The sequence below is a fragment of the Eschrichtius robustus genome, chromosome 9 (genome assembly GCF_028021215.1).
Source record: "Eschrichtius robustus isolate mEscRob2 chromosome 9, mEscRob2.pri, whole genome shotgun sequence".
Taxonomy (NCBI): Eukaryota; Metazoa; Chordata; class Mammalia; order Artiodactyla; family Eschrichtiidae; genus Eschrichtius; species Eschrichtius robustus.
The window spans coordinates 13710362-13729701 of record NC_090832.1 but is presented as its reverse complement, the minus strand read 5'-3'; the positions used below and the strand labels follow the sequence as shown (position 1 = coordinate 13729701).

Here is a 19340-nt window from a genome sequence, read left to right as displayed (position 1 = left end):
GAAACTTCAACTAACTCAAATCTTCTTTCACTTTGAATCTGTATTAAAGCCACACTACTTTATAAAATTGTTTTGCTTTAAAATAGTGATCCAAACCCAACTTAAAAAATTCTAATCCGAGTATAGAACAGGACTGATTAGGTTGTCTGTATCTCTTTTAGGAATAGTTATATTCCATGTCTAAACTCAACTCTGAATATTAGTTTAAGCATAGAAATTGTGGGAGCTACTTGAACTCAACATAAATCTCTCAGCTGAATTCTCAAAACGAGTTATTTCAAGAATATACTTTATTATTTATAAAAGGTGCAAAAATGTAATGTGATAACCTTATAGAACAATGTAAAGAAATCTGCCAGAAATTATTTTCCCTCAGATGTGTAAGCAATTTAAGCAACATAATTAAGTGCACCTTTACTCCTATAGTGTTACACCAATGAGGAAACAGTAACTTTTCTAAGGATACATTGGTGAATTCTTTATTCAAAACATTTTTAAAAAGTCAGTGTAATGCATGTGCATTTTACAATAATATCCATAGGTTTCCACAATATAGTCAAATGAAAACAGCTTTAGTTTTACTTTGAAAACTCAAAGAAATATACACTGTTCAAGATTTCTGAATTTTTTTCCATTATGGTCATGCTCAAATTCTATTACATGTTGAAAATTCTAGCATTTTCAGGAAGTCTGTTATTGTACATAGGTAAAATAATAAAATAGATTCAAGGAAGGGGGCATAAAAACCCAAAACAACTTAAGTTGGTGGAAAAATAATCTGGATTATCTATTCAACTTATAAGTACCTACAGTTATTCTGGCATTGCAAAATAACCAAACATGGCGTCTCAAGTTATATTCATGCATTCAGAATTTCTTTATGGTCCACTAATAAATATTGGTGAAGTCCAAGATACGGATATAGATTATTAAGTACAATGAACATGGTAGAAAAAATTACACACGTTCAATATAAATTTTACAGAACCAAACACATTGATATACTTTTTAATATTTAGCAAACATCCTAAAATCATATACAAGATACACTGTATTTATGACAAATAGTTTAAAGCAAGGGGAAAAAATCAAGCCTTTTACATTATTCCAGTATTCAGTGTTCATTGTTCAGTGGAAGGCAATATAGAAAAGTACTCAGCAAAATGATCATCAATTTAGATTACCTTTTATGACAGTAAAACTAAAATCTTCACTATCCAAGGGATGCAGAGGATTAAGGTAATTATACAGGTAGTTCAAGGGAAAAAGTTAACTTTCACCTCCTTTAAGTGAATATTGAAGCTAACACTATTTTGGAGTTTTACTTTCCCTTATCAATTTCCAGTTCATTTTATTTGCTTCATAGTATTGGTTAGCAGTCATTTAATGGCACCTAGTAGCAATGCTGAGGAATCTGCTCAGAATATTTTTATCTCAGTGTGAATGTCCAGTAGATTTACGTCCAATATACCCTCTTAAAAAATGTATCACTTTACAGTGGAAAAACCTAACAGACACTACCTCAGCCAGGTGATGAAGTTCAACATCAACAATAATAAGTCGTAACGATGGTATGTACCTTTGATATGGTGTGATATGAATGGCACTTCTGCCGTCTTTCTTCCAAAAACTGGTAACACCTGTCTAATCGTGGGAAAAAGATCAGACAAATTCCAGTTGAGGGCCGTCTTACAAAATACTAGACCTGTACTCCTCAATACTACCAAGGTTATCAAAAACAAGAAAAGTCTGAGAAAATGTCACAGCTAAGAGGATACATGATGACTAAATGTAATGTGGTATCTTGAATCCTGGAACAGAAAAAAGACATTAGTTAAAAGCTAAGGGAATCTAAATAAAGTGTAGACTTCATAATGCATTGATATTGTTTCATTAATTGCGACAAATGTTTCATGGGTGTGTCATATATGGGTTCTATCTATACTATCCTTGCAATTTTCTGTAAATCTAAAACTATTCTAAAATAAAAGGTTTAATGAAAAAGTTTATGGACATACAACTGCCTTTTATTCTTTCATTTTCATATTTTCATGATAAAATTATTTTAAAAATCATACTACCTTAATAGTAAAAAGAATGCTTTCTATTCTGTGCCAGTATCAATGTTTTCTACAGGCCAATCTCTTTTAATTTAGTTTTACCTCTAACCACCACATATTTATTTGGCAAATTAACTGATATTTATATTCTTCCTATCCTTGGGAATGTTTTATTTCCTGTGGAAATAAAATTTTCAAATAATTTCTCTTATTTAAACTTTGATTTAAACCTACAATATTATACACACACACATATGCATATGCACATCTATATATATCTTTGTGTGTGTGTCATTGAAAGAAACATATTTCTTGTTTGTAGCTTCAGTGTGATGTTGGTGAGCTGAGAACAGTGATTTTGAATCACATTATTGAACAAAGCAATAACATATTCATATATTCCTCTGTCTTAAAATAAGCTTGGTTGTATTTTTTAATGAATAATTAAATCAGATTTTTAAAGTACAGTTTGAAAAAAATCGGGGGAAAGGGCATTAAAATGGCATTTAATACATACATTCTTGAAAATGGGAATTATTATTGAGCTGGAGAACTTTGATAAAATAATAATATTATATGTAACACTTTACTCTTTCCGTGTTTATTTCATTCCCATGGCCATCCTGTAAATTATTATATTCCTCATTTGAAGATAAAGAAACTGGCTCAGAGAGGATAAGTGATTTGCCCAAAGTCACATGAGACAGAAACATAACTTGAAACCAAATTTATAATTAAAGCCTGGTATCTGGAAACAAAACTTACCGCTCTGTGCACTGTTGTGTGTTGCAAGGATACTAGTAAAGAGTGTTGCAGGGAAGATCTGAAGCAAGTTTTTGGTATCAGTTTCATTGGTAAATATTTGAAGTTGCAGCAAGTAAGGAGTAACTAAACTTTTGGCAGATTGAGTATTGTTTTCTCAGGAGAACAAACATTTTATATTGGTCAGAAATTTTTAAAAAACTGAAAAGAGCATGCAAATATAAGTGTCTGAAAACTATGAAAATTAAGGTCATAAACTGTCAACATAAATACACGGGCCAAAAAAATTCTGGAAATATCTTTACCACGTTTCAAAATAATTTGCCAATGTATCTAATGCAAAGGTTTCAAAACTCAAGTTTGACAGGGTTCTATCTATAGATATTTTGGATCTAAGAAATTTTAGGTGGCTTATTTTCCTATTTTCTGATTGTATGTTAAATTTCTTCCTTGTATATTTCTTCCTCAACACATCTGGTATATTGCATTTTTTTTGCAAATGTAGTTTGTTACAATTACAATATGACATTTTTTTCAATGTAAGTTAAAAGTGTATAGAAAAAAATGGATAAATTCAAAAAATAAGAATCAGGTATTATTTTAAATCAGCTTAATGGGGTGAAAGTGTATTTTTTTGCCCCTAATAAATAAATACTATTTACCTATTTCTATAGTCTTTTTGCAAAACTGAGCTATCAGGTAAATATATGATACACATTTCATTCCACAAGTAAGAATCTAGGCAGCATTAAAGGATACGAATAAACACCCCATGCACCATGACCAAATATCAGAACTGGTCATCCTATGTACATATTTTAAAATTAAAAAAAAATGACCACACTATGGTCTTGATTTTTGCACTTCATAGTGTTGATATCAAAATTGTGTTTTGCTATTGTTCTCTTGCCAGTGCACCTGCTGTGCTTAGAGCTGCCCTATAACACTGTCGGGACATCTGTATTACCTTTAGGTAACATAATAATAGTTATCCAGAGTAAAGAAGCATCATGCATTCATTATTAGTGTGATCTATGTTCAAGATCCATCTCTGAAGACATCTCTCCAATTTATATAAATATATGTATACATATTCATATATAATCTATATCCTCTACTTGTCTTTCCATTATAGACACATCTGAAGTTAGGCATTATTTAAAGAGCATTAACCTCTTTCTGTGTGCATTAGCAGATTCTAACAGTATACAAAGATATCTTGGCAATGTAAAGTATAAAGTGTACCTTCTAAAGTGCTAATTTTTCCCCAGGGAGGAATTTACTCACTAGGAAAAATCAAACTCTACCAAAACAAATATTGTGCTCTTGGAATGGTAGCATAGACACCAGTTGAGGGCTTTTTTTGTTTATTATAGCTCTGTAATTAAAACTGAAGGAATTATACCATACTTTCAAAACTGGTAGAGTTGCAAATACACAGACACACTCTTACATGGAAACTTTAAACATTTTGAAATTAAAAGAGAAACACTGCCCTCCCCTGAAAATAGGAATTTAGCACGGAAATCTCACATAGCATGGTTACCAACATCTGATGTGTAAATCTACTCTAGAATCATTCTCAACACAACTTCCTAATCAGATTTCAAAAGGACATACTAGCTTCAAAATCTGTATTCTACAAATGCCCAGAGTTAGAGATTAGGACTCTTTATAAGGGCCCTTATCTTTTACATTTGGTAAAATATTAAAGGTATTGTCAAACAGACAATTCATCTAATAGTCCAAAGTATCTTATAAAGATAACTTATGACTAGCAAGTCACCATCATATATAGTAACAACAAGAATATAAAGTCTACATTTAAAAAGACTGATGCATGCAGTGTATCATAGTATATTACATATTTTCTAGTCATGTGCCTCAAACACAGCAACGAGTACGATATTACAACATATATGTGTATACAGCATAGTAGCATAACAAACTCAATTCTAATCAAGAAAAAAATTAGATAATTTAGGAACAATAAACTTCACAATAGAAGTGATGATGCTTTTAGCTTTTTCTTCACTCGTTAGGAAAAAAATACGACTTTTTGTAAACATCTTCATAGCTATCTTTTTTCACCATTTTACTGAAAACTATTGTTCAAATAGTAAATATCTAATTGACACGGATAAAGCATGTCTTAACACACTAACACTTTCAGACAGAAACACGCATTTGTTAAAAGAAATGATTATTATAAATATTTTCTATCTTGTATTTTAATTACATTTTCATAAATAATGTATTTAAAAGTGCTGAATATAGTAGGATAGTCAGCAACGCCAGTGTAAACAGAACGTTTTGTTTTCTACTCTGCAAACTTTTTTTTTTAAATCCCATTTTGTCAAACACTGCAACAGTTAAAATATTTGCATAGGGAATAGATAATAGCCCTTTTAATCATATCTCCTGAATTCTGTATAAGTTAGAAAATCAAATTCACTTAAAAAAGCAATTCTTGAAATGTTTTAACTTTATGGAAAAAGAAAATTACGATGTCAACCTTTCAAGTAAAATAAATGTTAAAAGGAAAACCCCAAACTTGTTTTTTTAAAAAAACTTTAATAAATTAAAAAAATGAGAGGTAGTTAAAAAAATGACAAAGGAAACTTATAATTTTAATATCCTTAATATAAGGCCAGTATTCTCAGTGGATATAAATATTTTTAAAACTTTCATTTTAGGTTACTCAGTATTTATTAAGTTTAAGATTAAAAAAATAGCCTCCAGGGGATATTAATATTCAAATGTAACACCTTGATATAAATATGACACTGACTTTTGTGTGTGTGTGCGAGATAGGATACTGTTTTCTTGAATGTCAAAAGTACGTGCCAACGTCAGGCAAGTATTTTTTGTCTTAAAGATTTAGTAGTACATATAAAAAATAATACGGCAGCTAAAAGATTTGAGCACTGTACTGCCTTTCAATTATGGACCAGAATGGTTTGGTTTTAACATTTTTAAAATAAGTCATTTTTAAGATACTATGTGAAAACAGTTAAGGTCTGAAGTAGAGAATTATCTTCTAGAGAACCCCTATAAAATTTTCTTGCTTAAAAACTTAGCGTTTCTTGGATTTCACTTTCAAGGAAAATATGCCACAGCACAGATGCTATTCATCAAAAGTTTTATGATGCTACATATAGGCATTCCTTTATTAAATCCTTTCTTTATATTCCAAAACTAAGTTATCAAGCTTATTATTATTATTTTTTTTTGGCTAAAGTACATACTTTACACAACCATTTTAGAACTGGAGAGCCAGTCTTTAATAAATTAATTACAGTATTGGACATCTGATACATAGATTCATTTTCCTCTATTACAGTTAAAAACAATATCACTCTTTGCTTTGTCTTTGAGATAGAATATCTTCAAATTGTTTTGTGCTTTTTTTTTTTCTCTTTTCTTCATATATATATATATATATGAAGTAAACTCTTCCGTAATAAAAATGCCACAGTTTTGGCAGTGAACAACCAGAGGAATTCCCCATTAGGATTTTCCAACAAACAGAGATAAATAGCTCTTTTTTCATGTACAGAAATATTGGCTTCAAAATTAGTGTACTGAGCACAGTATATAGCATGTTGAATATCATAGTTACAATTTAAAAATTGGCTTTTTCTGTCTTAGATTATATTTAAAAATGCAAACCACAGCCAACTTTTTGGCAATTATTTCTATAAGACCATATTGCACAGAAGTCCTTAAATACAGATGTAAGTTATGCCATTGGCTTAAATATTAACAACTACATGGCAAATGAAGCAGTTTTACTTTGCACATGCAGTCTCTGGATACACTAGGAGACTGTTCATAGGACCTACAAATACAGTTTGCTTGCAAGTAGAATGCGTGTTGAACAAAACAAACTTAATTTGGCAATTCATTGTTTCATGTGGTATTTTCTCCAAACTTAACCATGGATAGCCTTGATAAAAAATGGAGACAAAGACCATATGGTTGTATTTTCACAGTAGCCTGAGGAATGCTAAACTGTAGTTCTCCAGGAACTCAGTTTCAGGTGTTATTTAACTACTTTTATTTCTCATCCCAGCCCTCCAAAATGATTTTTTAAAAATAAAAATTAAGATTCAGAAGTAGAGCTGGCAGTACTTTCAACAAATGACTTATAAATCTGAGAGTTCAAAAACCTTGGGAAAGAATCTCTGTGCATTAAGGTATATATCTGAAGTTGGGCATCTTCGTACATGTGAGGATTAGGATCCAACAGATTTCTATTGATCACCTCTCTAACTCGAGAATCGAGACTGACCTAAAAAGAAATAAGAGCAGATACATTAAATAATATTTTTTCAAAAGATCTCAACCAAGTAACTATAGGTTCATGACATTTCAGAGGAACCTCAAAGAGTAAACCTAAAATCTTGAGGTTATGTTTTCAGAGGTTACATGATAACCCTGCATACATTTCTCCTTGAAAAGTTGAATTAAACAAACAAAAACCAACTTTTAAACCAGAATTTTAGTTCACATATCTTGGCTTACTTGGATGTATCTTTTCTATGCATTCACTCAGGAGTTTTTTGACAATTTCTATTCATTGTTGCGGTGCTAGAGAATTCCCTGGCCAGAATACAAATTGACGTCCTCCTATTATGAGACTGCTGGGCTAACTCTCTTGATGGAACAAGGTAAAAATCTGGCAGAGAGTAGTTCTCCGTCAAAACTTAACATGTATATCAAGTGCTGATTCCCGATAGTTTCATATCCCAACAAGTCCTCCCATGTCAGAAGGAGGACACCAGGAATGTGGAAGGGGTGAGTAGAGCAGAACGACAGCACACATTCTTCAGGTCTTCTATCTACCTGGCAGGGCATAGGACACTCTGTAGTCCTTACCTAGGAATACATCCAAAGGTCTCTGTACTAAAGATTAAGCAGACTATTTACTTGCAATTCAATCTTTGAAAGGAGAAATGTAAGTAGGAATTCAGAGTACCCATTAATCATACAGTGTTATTTGAAAAGTGTAAAGAAATTAAATTCTTCAAGTGATTCAATTTTGTTTTTTGTTTTGTTTTGGTTTTTTCCTCCCTAAATGCTAATCTGGTTGGAACTGGTAGAGCATGTTGGAATGGAAAGGGGGGGAAATTAAATACCAATAAATGCACACTCCGGGAAGAGAACTAAGATCCGCCCTGAAATGACATGTTAGCAAAACCCTCTAAGAGGCAAACCACCTCTGAGTCTTGACTGGTGTCCATAGTTCTCACTGTTGAACAAAGACTAGGGCGTTGTGATCCACAGTTATTTGTCTCATGATGTACTCAGGTCTATACAAACCTTTCATATTTATAGCTAAATGTTTTGTCACAAGCATTTTGCAAAAGCCTTTTTGGTTTTGGCTTCTTTTCCCACCCACTGTTTGGACTAAGCCCGGGATCTGAAACAGTCCCAATGACGGAAGCCACTCATATTCCATTTGGTGTCCCCAGATGCCTGAGCTCAACAGCCCATGTGGCGTTGGGTTCCTTGATACACACCAGGGATGGCTGCTAGGGAAGGATGTGTCGGGAAATGGTGATGCAGACTAAATTTCTGTGGTTTAGCTAGACTAACTTATATATAGAAAAAATTAAACGTTTCTTGGCTGAACTATATATCCTTCTCTCTAAATTCTAAAGAAAAAAAGAAAAGATGTTCTGGAAATGGATCGTTTACGTTTTATTCTCTGTGTTACTGCCATATGAGGTCATTCATCATCAAGTACCAAGTAATAAAAAGTACAGAATTTTTATCTAAGCTTTTTATTTAAAAATATCATTTGTTTTTCTACTCAAAAGGAAAATATTGACATTGGAGTTTAAACCGATAGATCTTATTCTGAAATGTGGTGTTATGGTCAAGTGAATCTTAACAAACACATTCTATTATTTTTGTAAATGGTGCTCTTACTTTCAAACTTGGGAACTTTTTGTTTCATTGGAGAAAGAAACATTAGATTAGTGATAAAGAAAGAGGTCATTTATTTCTTAAATAATAGCATAATGAAATGTATGCTATTTAACATATATGTTCCCTAACACATATTTTGAACATATTTAACATGTGATAAACTGATAACAGTTTATCAGTAGCTGGAATAATATTAGTTATCTGAAGACAGAGAAATAAAATAATTTGAATTATTAAATGTGTTGAGTCTTCATTGTATAATTTAAAAAATTTTTTTGGCAAATTAAAAACAGTAGTGAAATGCAGTACAGAAAGTAGTACCATTCAACATTTAGTAATCTGTAACAAAAACACATTTGCTATTTCCATTTAAAAAATAAAATATTTTCCTAAATATCTGGTTGTTTGTTTGAAAAGGTTGTCTGTCAGTCAAAAGAAGTGTAGAGAGGTCAAACAACGAGGATAAACCCCATGAGCATAACAATCTATAGTTTCATCTTGTAGCATCTTTGTGCTTCGATTGTGGAACATCTATAGTACAAGTTAGTGGGGGTGGATCCCAGCATGGGCCTGAGCCATTGTCACCCTAGGATTCACCCATGATTGGATGGCTTGTAAGGCTAATGCATAGGACTGAGGAGTTTCCTGTAAAGAACTCATCCTAAGGGAAGAGAAAGTTGAGTAGCACAAGACAAGAGCTATCCTTGGGCAATGGAAATTCTTTTCTTAGTCCTCACAGACTCCCATTTAGGTGGGGTGAAGGGAGGGATGCAGTGCAGCAATAACAGTTAAAAAACGATCTACTACTGTGGGACAGGGCACAAGACAGCACTGATAGACTTGGCAGCATTTAACTGCCAGTTTTAGCAGTGCTGGAAATGTTGGCAGTGTTGAGAGGTGGTAACTGAAGCTTTAAAAAGGCGTAAGTGACTTTGTGACAGGACTCAATGAACTTGGAAGCATCCATTCCCACAGGGAGTAGGAGACAGGGAAGAAGAAAAGCACGTGGCTTGCAAACATAAAAATATGCACCAGCGACTCCACAAATTAATTGGGGGGAAAATGAAATGAAAGCTAAAGGTTCAACAAGAGTATGGGGGGTAAAGTGGGGAGGATGGAAACAGAAATCTTTCTAGTGTGGTTGGGAAAACCTGGGTCAAATTGAATTATATACTATGCTTGATAGATTACCTAGCAATGGAGCCAATTCATGTAAAATAGGTCAATATTGCCAAAAGGGAGCACACCAAATTTTGACCCTGTCTTCCTCTTCTAGCCATCAAGATGCAATGGAAATTTTGACTCTTTGGACATTTTTTCGGTGGAATTGTACTGAAGATGATGAATTACCACTAAAAGTCTTTTACTCTCATAAAGACCCTCCTAAGTCAATTAATTCCTTGAACAATTTTTTTTACACATAATGATTTAATTTTTCTCCCATTTTTTTCCACTTTATTTTTAATTTTACTGAAGCTGCTTTATTTAGGATTATTTTCTAAGTAAAATTCTGATTAAGTTTTTTCTTTTTCCTTTATAAGTCCACGTTCAATTTTACCAATTATAGTTTCTGCCATTGGAAATGTTCTTTATAATTTTAACTAAATTAGGTCTTCTTATGTAAAATTTTACAGATCTGAAGGCTATCTGATTTTCCTATCTGTTTTAATACACTTTTACCATGTGTGTTTTTAGTCATATTATTTTGTGTTGGTTATTTCTACTGAAAATAATTATAAATTACAAATAAGATTGATTATTGGAATGTATTTCTTGGACCAAAGATCACTGGTAGGATAAAGTGGAGTAACCATATTCCTGATGGCGTACAAATGATGGGAAAGTTCATCTTGTTTCTGAAGGAGAGTTCAGACATGTGGTTAAGGTTACTAGTTCTTATCCTGTCTCAAGTTCTAAGTTTGGGTTCATAGAAATCCATAGTGGTATCATGAATAGAATACAATGGAATAACTCATCAGCATATTGTAGTTGGAAGAGCATCACACTTGGAATCAGAAGATCTTAGGGTTGTGTTCTCTCTCTACCAGATATAATTCTAATATCCTTGTTTTACCTCTTTGAAAATCAATTTCCTTTCCTGTAAAATGGTGCCATCTGTCCTAGAGGCTAAAGGATTCTTGTGAGACTTATACTGTAATAATATACATAAGACCATTTTGTCAACAACAAAGTTTAAGCCCAGTGTGAAGTAATAATAGTAATGATAATAATAATTGAGCATATGTATAATGACACCTCAAACCCAATGTCTTTAGACTTTGTATCAACTTGAATTTTACCTTCTCAGAGTGACCTTACCTGACTAACCCTATTCTAACTACATCATTTGACCTCCACCCCCATCATAATGTTTATCACGATTTTTAGTTACTTGTTTTTGACATGATTTGTCTTTCTAAAATGAAAGCTCCATAAGGTATAGGCTAATGTTCACCATCATATCCCTAACATCTAGCCCAGTACCTGGCTCATAGGAAGTACTCAATACATATTTTTTGAATGATAATATGCACGCACAAAGAAATGAATCTAGGAAAGTACAATCATGAGTCCTGTTTAGAAAAACTGATTTAAATTATTGAAAGTGCTAAATTCACATGATTTTGCACGAAGAAACATCTGTCTATGTGCACACATAGGACCCTCATGTCTTTCACATAAGCATTATGTTTAGATAATTCTGGTGTTTAAATAGGTTTTTTGCTTTTTTCTCCCGAATACCAACTGGAAGTGTAGGGTGAAATGAGAAGAAGCAAACAGTTCCTACTACTATAAAAATTGTCATTCAGCAGAGCCTGAAAGTCATAGATGTAGTGGGTTTTTGAGCTTTCTCCATGCCTGCATTCTACAGAACAAGGTATCTGAGGCTGCAGAGCACTGAAGTGAGTTGCTTAGTGTTAAACAGATGGTTAAGTGGTGGGGCTGGATTACAGCCCTGGTTAAGGACAATGCTGTCACTAGATATCTGAACACACATAGTTTTCTTCAATTCCAATAAGTCTTACAGTTGTTTCAGCATTTATAGATATTTCTTTATTCAACAGCTCAATGCTGTTTAAGTTGGTCATAACTTTTAAGCAGACTTTTTATTAAAGTTCTTTATTTTGCTGGGTTTGTCTTTTCAATACTTAATATAAGCTGCCACTGGGATCTGCGATGCATAGCAAGGCTACTATTCGTCTTAAATTCCTCTTTATTACGTCCATTTGTTTTCCCTTTGAGGACAAAAAAGAAAATTCACTTTTGAAAGAAATGTTATTTTTGTTTGTTTTTAGATTTTTTTTTTATTTAAAATTTGGTCATTTCCCCTCTTGAAATGTATGCTATACCAGGAGTGGAAGTTATATTGCCTCCTGATTGTAAACATCTATTTTATAATATAATGTCCAAATTATTAAAAATGCATATAACATGATCTTAAAACAACGAAATGTAACGTTCAGCACTCTGGCTTCATGAAGGAAATATGCTATGTATATATAATTTTAAGAATGTAGACCTCCTCAACATTTAACAAAGGGGAACATGATGACCCAATCTAATTAAGGTAAAATGAAAGTCTAGTGAAGAAAACTGAGGTTCTGGTTAAGAACAAAGTCCTGACAATTTTCAGTTATTCAGTTATTACCATTTTACAAGTGATTCAAATGTTCATATTCTTTAAAAATATTCTAAGTAGAAACAGATTGGCTCCAAAGTGGGAAGTAGATTCCCAACTCCGATTGCCTTGCAGTGGTTGCTCTGAGGACCATGTTAAGACAGACTCTGAGGTTGAATCTGGGTACAGCAGTGAGGAAGACCATGACTAATGGCCATGACATTTGGTGGGGAGAATGCAGTAGTACCACAAGGGCCTTACAGCTGCCATTCTGGATTTGGTTTACTATCCTCTGTGCCCCTTTGAATTTTGATTTTTATAAACAAATCAACTGAATACCGAGGCCCAGAAAAAGTGAACTAATTTATCCCAGGCCACACAATTAAGTTGGAGCTGAGCACGGAGTAGAATCCTGTCCACCTGAGTGTTAGTTCAGTGTTCTTCCTACTACATAGTCAGGGCTCTCTGGATGGGATATGTGTTCTCTCCAGTGGTGGAAAACAAAACTTGAAGGGTGATAACACAGTATCATTAAACGGTTAGCAGTGTATTGTTGATTAGAAATGGACAAGTTTTTGCATAGAAGGTCAGTGAGATATCATATTTTGGAAAGGGCCCTGGGATAGCTAGAAAGTGAGTGCCATTTTGGGAGTATATCAGTGAGTCAAGTCTTTTGACTTGGTTCAAAAGTAAATACATCTATACGTGGGCTTAAAATATAACTTTTTAACAATTATCTTTTATAATTGCCTACTTTGGGTTTATTCAATTTTGCTGCTAAATAATAAGTGTAATTACTATGTTGACAGGAGACCAATCAGTTGGCTAAACAAAGGTACTTCATACAGTCCAATAACTTAGATTCTATGCTGAGAGTTATTTATATATCAGCAAACAAGTAACCAAATGATAAAAATTTGAATTTCACCTCTGTCTCTGGTATTTAGAGAATATTAAAGGAGAGAATAAATATGGCTATTACACTAAATATTAGTCTATTTAATTTAGGAAAGGTCAGTTCTTATTCAGGAAATAATATTTTAATGACTTGTTGGTGAAACTCATGTTCAAAGTAAAGAAATTTGGTTAAAACAAAACTCCATTACTTTTGCAAAATAATGAAAATCCAATAATTTATATTTCAGTAATCAATAACTATGATATCTCTAAACTGTGGCCCAGAGAAGAAGTAATTTTGTGAAAATTAAGTATTTTACAAAGTTCCATCAATGAGTGACATCTGAAAATCCAGAGGTGTGAGAACAATGCGGAAGTGTTTCCCATAAAAACTTAAAATTAGAAAATGGAGACTGTAAAATAAAGGAATTGTATGTACTTAATATAGAGAGTACTTTTTCTACTAACATTATTTTAAAATGGGACAGTCATCATTTTGAGAGGATACATAGTTCAAAAGAATGGACTAGATAATTTAAACAATAATCATTTTCAAATGATACATGTTACATATTTGGGAGAGAGAAATGGGATAGATAATCTTCCCAAAGACTCTGTAATTATGTGTACTTATGGACAAGAGAAGCACATCTTGGAGCACATTTGGAGTATTTGATATATTTGCCATGTATTGCAATATTAAATAAAAATGAAGGTGAACTTGATATACTAATAAAATTCAAGTAGAACTGGTTAGATGCTGAGGTTCTAGAGAGACCAGAAACCTGAAGAATGTATTTTTAGGATGTAGAAGTTTAATGGCGTTAGAAATGCAAAGTGGCATCAGTCATAAATGTATTGAGGCTATAGAAAAATTTCTCCCACCTTGTTTCTATGAATACTTTTTCTATGTTAATGCAGGAAATAAAAAAATAAGAATCTTTTGTGTATCCAATTCAAGGTTTCTCATTTTGCAGAGACAATGCTACTGGAGTACTCTGGAATACCAATGGCACGAACGGATACATCTATAAAAAATTACTTAGGTATACCTGATTAGAAGTGAAATAGCTTATATAGCATCCCAAGCACAGAGCTGAGAGACCAGACGCAAACTCATCTTACAGATTTAAAGGTAAGGGCCGCACCAAGTGCTGGAGGAGACAGATGCCTGTCTCTAGGGGATGTAATGAACGTCCTTGTGCAGGAGAGGGGTGTGGAGAATAAAGTCCGGAGGCAGACAGCACCAGGTCAGAACACTTAAATGCACAGGTAAAATCACAGTGGATTAAGAGAGACAGAAAAGACAACAAGAGGGTGGCGTGCAGAAGAGAAGGCATTCTAGGAAATTCTAAGTTCAAATTCTGAAAAGCCCCGCTGGAACTCAGTCACTCGGCACTTCAGAGGCCAGGCGCACTCTTAGCCCCTCCCTCACCAAATGCTTGGTAACTCTGGTAGCGGGACCGTTTCTCTGGAGCAAACTGATTTTTAGAAAGCTAATGGAACGGTGTCAATCCGGTTGCTTGAAAGGTTCCTTGTTTATCAGGTACATTCTGGCAATGGGAAAAATAGCTTGCACTTATAATAACAGGAAAACCAGAACAAGTAAAATGATTGCCATTACACATCTCTCCGCCAAGAATATTAATGGATCCTAAAGGGTCATACTTCAGTTCTGTAAAAACTCTATCATAAGCATCAACATGGCAGGGTTTCTTTTGTTTTCGTTTTTTCCCCCTACACCAGAGGTTTTCAAACTAGTATGCATGTGGAAAGCTTGTTAAAGGTATGGATTCCTGGGCTCTATTTCCCAAAATTCAGATTCAGAAGTCCTGGGTCAGCCTCGAGAATTTGCATTTCAAACAAATGCTCCAGGTGATTCCCATAGAGGTGATCTGGGGATCACACGTTGAGAAACACTGCCCCAAAGTAAGTTGTTCTTTTCCACTTTAAGTCATGGCAAATTGTATTACCAGGCTTCCTAATGGCAGTTCAGAAACCAAGTAGACTATCACATGACTCAGCTAGAGATAAATGATCAAAGCATACTGGGGAGACCTAACCTTGAAACACGTGTTCAGGTAGATTCTCAGAATGGAATATAGATTATCTACCCAGACAAGCCTTCTAGCTTGTCCACACCCCATGCATTCATTACTCAATTTGGACAGAAGTCCTTTTAGGTTCATCCTTGGTCTAAGAAGCTCAAATCAATATTTTCCAGATTTTTACCTCTTTTGGTGAGAGTATAGAAATGTAATCTTCGTATATCATTCTGGCCTTTTCTTCAATTACTTTTTTATTCTGCTCTTTCTTTAAGTCTTCACAGGCAAGCCAGAAAAGTAGGTTCTCTTCACTGTATTCTGTTCGGAGGAACTCTCTGAAGATGTTTCTCCCCGCCGGGGCCTTCATCATCTTGTCAAAATTTTGAGACCAGGACAAGACTTCATCTGAAGTGGGGTTTTGGCTGCAGAGACAGAATGGGGCCGTTATCAAAAGCAACTTTGGTGCCGGGATGGTGAGCAGCAGATAGAAATGCCATTCAATTGCTGCCATCTAGTGGTCATTGAGACTCAGTCCAGCTGACCGGTAAACATCTGCCAGGACTGGGCTAGTTATTTCTGGGTCTTGACAAAAATTCGTGTAGGTACAAGCTATGTGTTAGGGAGCCAAGCATTCAAACAGCAAGGGGCTACACACGCTATGCATGTGGTCATCATAGATTCCTAATGAAGCTTGGGCATTTTTGAACCCAAACAATCTACTGCAAGTCTATGCATTACTTTGAAAGGCAAACTGAACTTTTTTGTTTGCATCTGATGTAGATTGTAATTTCCAAGCCATAAGATACAGTTTCTCTTTTCATCTCTGGTCGCTGTCTTTTCATTTTTCACTGAATCAAAAATAAGAATACATTGTGTGCACTTGTCACATATTTTCCTAAACTTTAATAATTATTCTGGTAACTGTTATGAGTGAATTGTTACCTATGAATGGAGTTATCACAATTAAAAAGCACAGGACATTTATAATGACATCAGGGACTTTTTAGATATCTATATTCAGGTTTTCAGCGACTACTTTCCTGTAGAAACCACCAGTTATTACTTCCTTTGCTTACACATCAAAGAAGTAAAGGAGAGAAGCTTGGAGATTCTTATGGTTAAATTGGTCCTGATTTTGCTTTGCCATTCATTCGTCTGTTTAATAATTTTCCAACTTAAAAAGCGCTTGGTCAAAAAATACTTATATTTTATTTTTTCTTACCTTTTTGACCAAATATTTTATATAGATTTGCTATTATTCCAAGATGTCTGAACTTCCTCATTTGTTTAAAAAAAAGTGTAAAAGACAGAAAAGTTACTATGAAGCATCAAAATTAAAACCTTATCATAAGAAGTAGAAAAAGAAAGCACCTATCATTATACAAATAATCTGCTTGTATTTTAATTCTATTCTGTGGATACTGCATCTCAACTTCTCAGTTTGGAGAAAATACTTAATTAGAGTCCCTTCCAATGGAAATGGGACTGAGGAACAGCTGGGTGCCCTTTCTCACTGACTTAGGTAGTTCCATATCTTTTTTGTGTGTGTTTTAGACTCTTCTATAAAGAGAACAACTTAAAAATAGTCTTAGAAAAAGGAAGTAGAGAACTAGGGCAGTTTGGGGGGGGGGGGTTAATTCATGTATCAATCATTGTGTTTTGAAAGGGAAGGATAAACTCAAGCAATGTTTTAGCTGATAGTTTAACACAGCTAATTAAAAAAAAAAGGGATAAAAAGCAGTTGCAATCACAAAATAAGATCTCCCAGACTAAGTATACATTCATTTCACAAAACCATTTTGAGGAGTTACTGGGAAGCAAGAGATTATGTTTAAGCATTGGGTAGATGTACACAGTACGTGCATGCAACACACAATTACAACGTGAATCACACTCACCATTCCTCTAGGACCTGGATACTCTCCATTTTTGTGGTATGTGTGGGTCTTCCTGCATTTTCCCCTCTTTCTTCATTCCTAACAGTGAGGCTGTAATGTAGTATAACACTTTATTTTGTCGAGGGAAAACCAATTATTTAAAGAAAAGAAAAAAATTCCAGGAAAGTATTTCATGGAAGAATTTTATTTTCAACTATGTGAGAGTATTTAGAGTACAAAAAGAGCAATACCATTTTTAAATGTTGGGTAAGCCCATGTCAACTAAAGGAAAGAGAATCATTATTTAATAAAATAAAGTAAATCATAACCTCAAAAAATGGATACTGTTATACATTCTGACTTCATCCTTGCATAATTCAAATTACTTAAAATCTCCGAGATAACTTACATGGTTCTATGCTTTACTATTTGATATATATCATTACATTACTCTTTAGTGTAATGCCATTTTGATTTTTGGTTAGTTCTATTCATAGTTTGTTTTCCATTGATTTTCCCCCATCGATTGCTAAAAAGATAAAGTGTATCAGAGTCTACAACAGAATTCGCTAAGTTCACATCACGCTTCTCTGCAGACCAGGTTTTCTGTCATCATTCCTCCATCCACTCAAGTTCGAGCGACAGGATTTATATTTGATTTTTTCTTTGCCCTTTCATCCCTTTAAGTAAACCTCCAACATCTCAAGAGGGAAAAGCCAGTCACTCTGAGGGTTTGGGGTTTGGATATTAGAGCACTGAGTGGGAGGCGTCTCTGTGTCTCTGGGACATAAATTTGGGAATTCTACAGGATTACAGGAGCTAGGATAATCCTATGGGCTTTAGTAACCCAGAAGAAGAATAAGAATTGTCTGATTCAGGTAAACTGTAGCTGAGCAGCTTCGTGGGGTGAAACACTCAGGGTTCTAGGTGCAGACAAAGTGATGAGGAGGTTGTGGGCAGATATTAAGAAGCAGGGTGGGAAGGATAACTCAGTGGCCTTGGAAAAGCCAAGCTACTGAATTAGCAAATTGATCCCTCTGTCTAGAAGCCAAGAAGCTTCACGAGAGCCTGTCAGAGAGCAAAAGAAGTTAGATGATGTCTCTTTCAGTTGTTCATTCATTATTTATTCAACAAAGGGAAATGGAAACTATTATTTTCTAGTACCTATTATGTGCCAGGCGCTGTTCTTTTACTTTAATTTTACTATCCCCATTTTACAGATGAGCAAAGTGAGGCACAGAGCTGTCTGGTAGGTTGGCCCAAAGGCAGGCACTAAATATGCGGTATGATTGGAATTTGAACCCAATTCTCTTGAACCACCCTGTAATTGTTATTATGAACCATGCTCTCTGATAGGCACTGAGGCAATAGAGTACTTATGTGAATGCAGAAAAGCGGCACCAAGCATGGTTGTGGCTTAGTGCACGAAAGCTTCCAACAATTAGCTATTATTGATCTGGAACATCCGGTAAGGGAAGCGGAGAGATGTCTCACCCATTCATTCATTCTCAGGTGCAAGGGTGAGGATGGAGAGAATGTAGCAAAGACGGTAAGGCAAAGGGGTCAATCTACAACTGAAAGTGGGACCAGATGGAAAATTTAGTTGCGACATTGGACCACCTGGAGAAAAGAGAACTCAATAGGAAGTGGAAAGGATTCTTCAGTCAGAAACAGGACACATCAATGAAAAAAATAAAATGTCAGAGGGAAGTAAATTAAGTTCTCCTCTACCAGTTTCTAGGGAACGTGGCAGATTTACTGGTGTAGAAAAGGAGAAACCTCTCACAGAGGTGGTATGGCCCAAGGAATTCTGGGAAGCAGAAACTATAGTTTGATTGTTACTCAAATGCCCAGAAGACTGACGATTGCTCTTGCAAGGTAGTCAGCAATTCCAGACCCCTCTCAGCCTTCAGTGTGCGGAGCCGCGAGGAAGCAGCGAGGGGGGATTCAGAGAGCGGCACAGCTGGTTGAGTCTCTGCCTGCCCAGCTGTGACCGTGTCTGCAGGTTAGGAATGTGTTGGAGGGGAACATCATTAACTTCTCAAAGTGTCTTTGAGTAAAGGTGCCTCTCTGGAATTTGATGTATTTCCGGTAATTATGGGAGAGTGGGTGGGAGGAGATAGGAAGACACCATTGACAATAT

At 34.6% G+C, this 19340-nt stretch overlaps 1 protein-coding gene and 1 long non-coding RNA gene across 3 annotated transcripts in view; one reads left to right on the top strand and one right to left on the bottom strand.

The window, feature by feature from the left end:
* LOC137769048 (uncharacterized) overlaps positions 1-19340 on the top strand; it is a 46425-nt gene that overhangs the window by 18399 nt on the left and 8686 nt on the right. The window contains exon 3 of the long non-coding RNA XR_011074912.1: positions 14253-14410. This is a non-coding gene — a long non-coding RNA (uncharacterized lncRNA). The remainder of the gene's footprint in view (positions 1-14252; positions 14411-19340) is intronic.
* The window catches only part of RGS17 (regulator of G protein signaling 17), a 100976-nt gene continuing 87765 nt past the window's right edge, over positions 6130-19340 (bottom strand). The window contains exons 3-5 of one of the 2 annotated variants that reach the window (XM_068550737.1): positions 17219-17308; positions 15508-15742; positions 6130-7116 (exon numbers count right to left, since the gene is read on the bottom strand). In XM_068550737.1, the coding sequence (XP_068406838.1) occupies positions 6928-7116; positions 15508-15742; positions 17219-17308 (514 nt within the window). In that variant the 3' untranslated portion in view covers positions 6130-6927. The remainder of the gene's footprint in view (positions 7117-15507; positions 15743-17218; positions 17309-19340) is intronic. The other variant, XM_068550738.1, reaches the window with a different exon arrangement.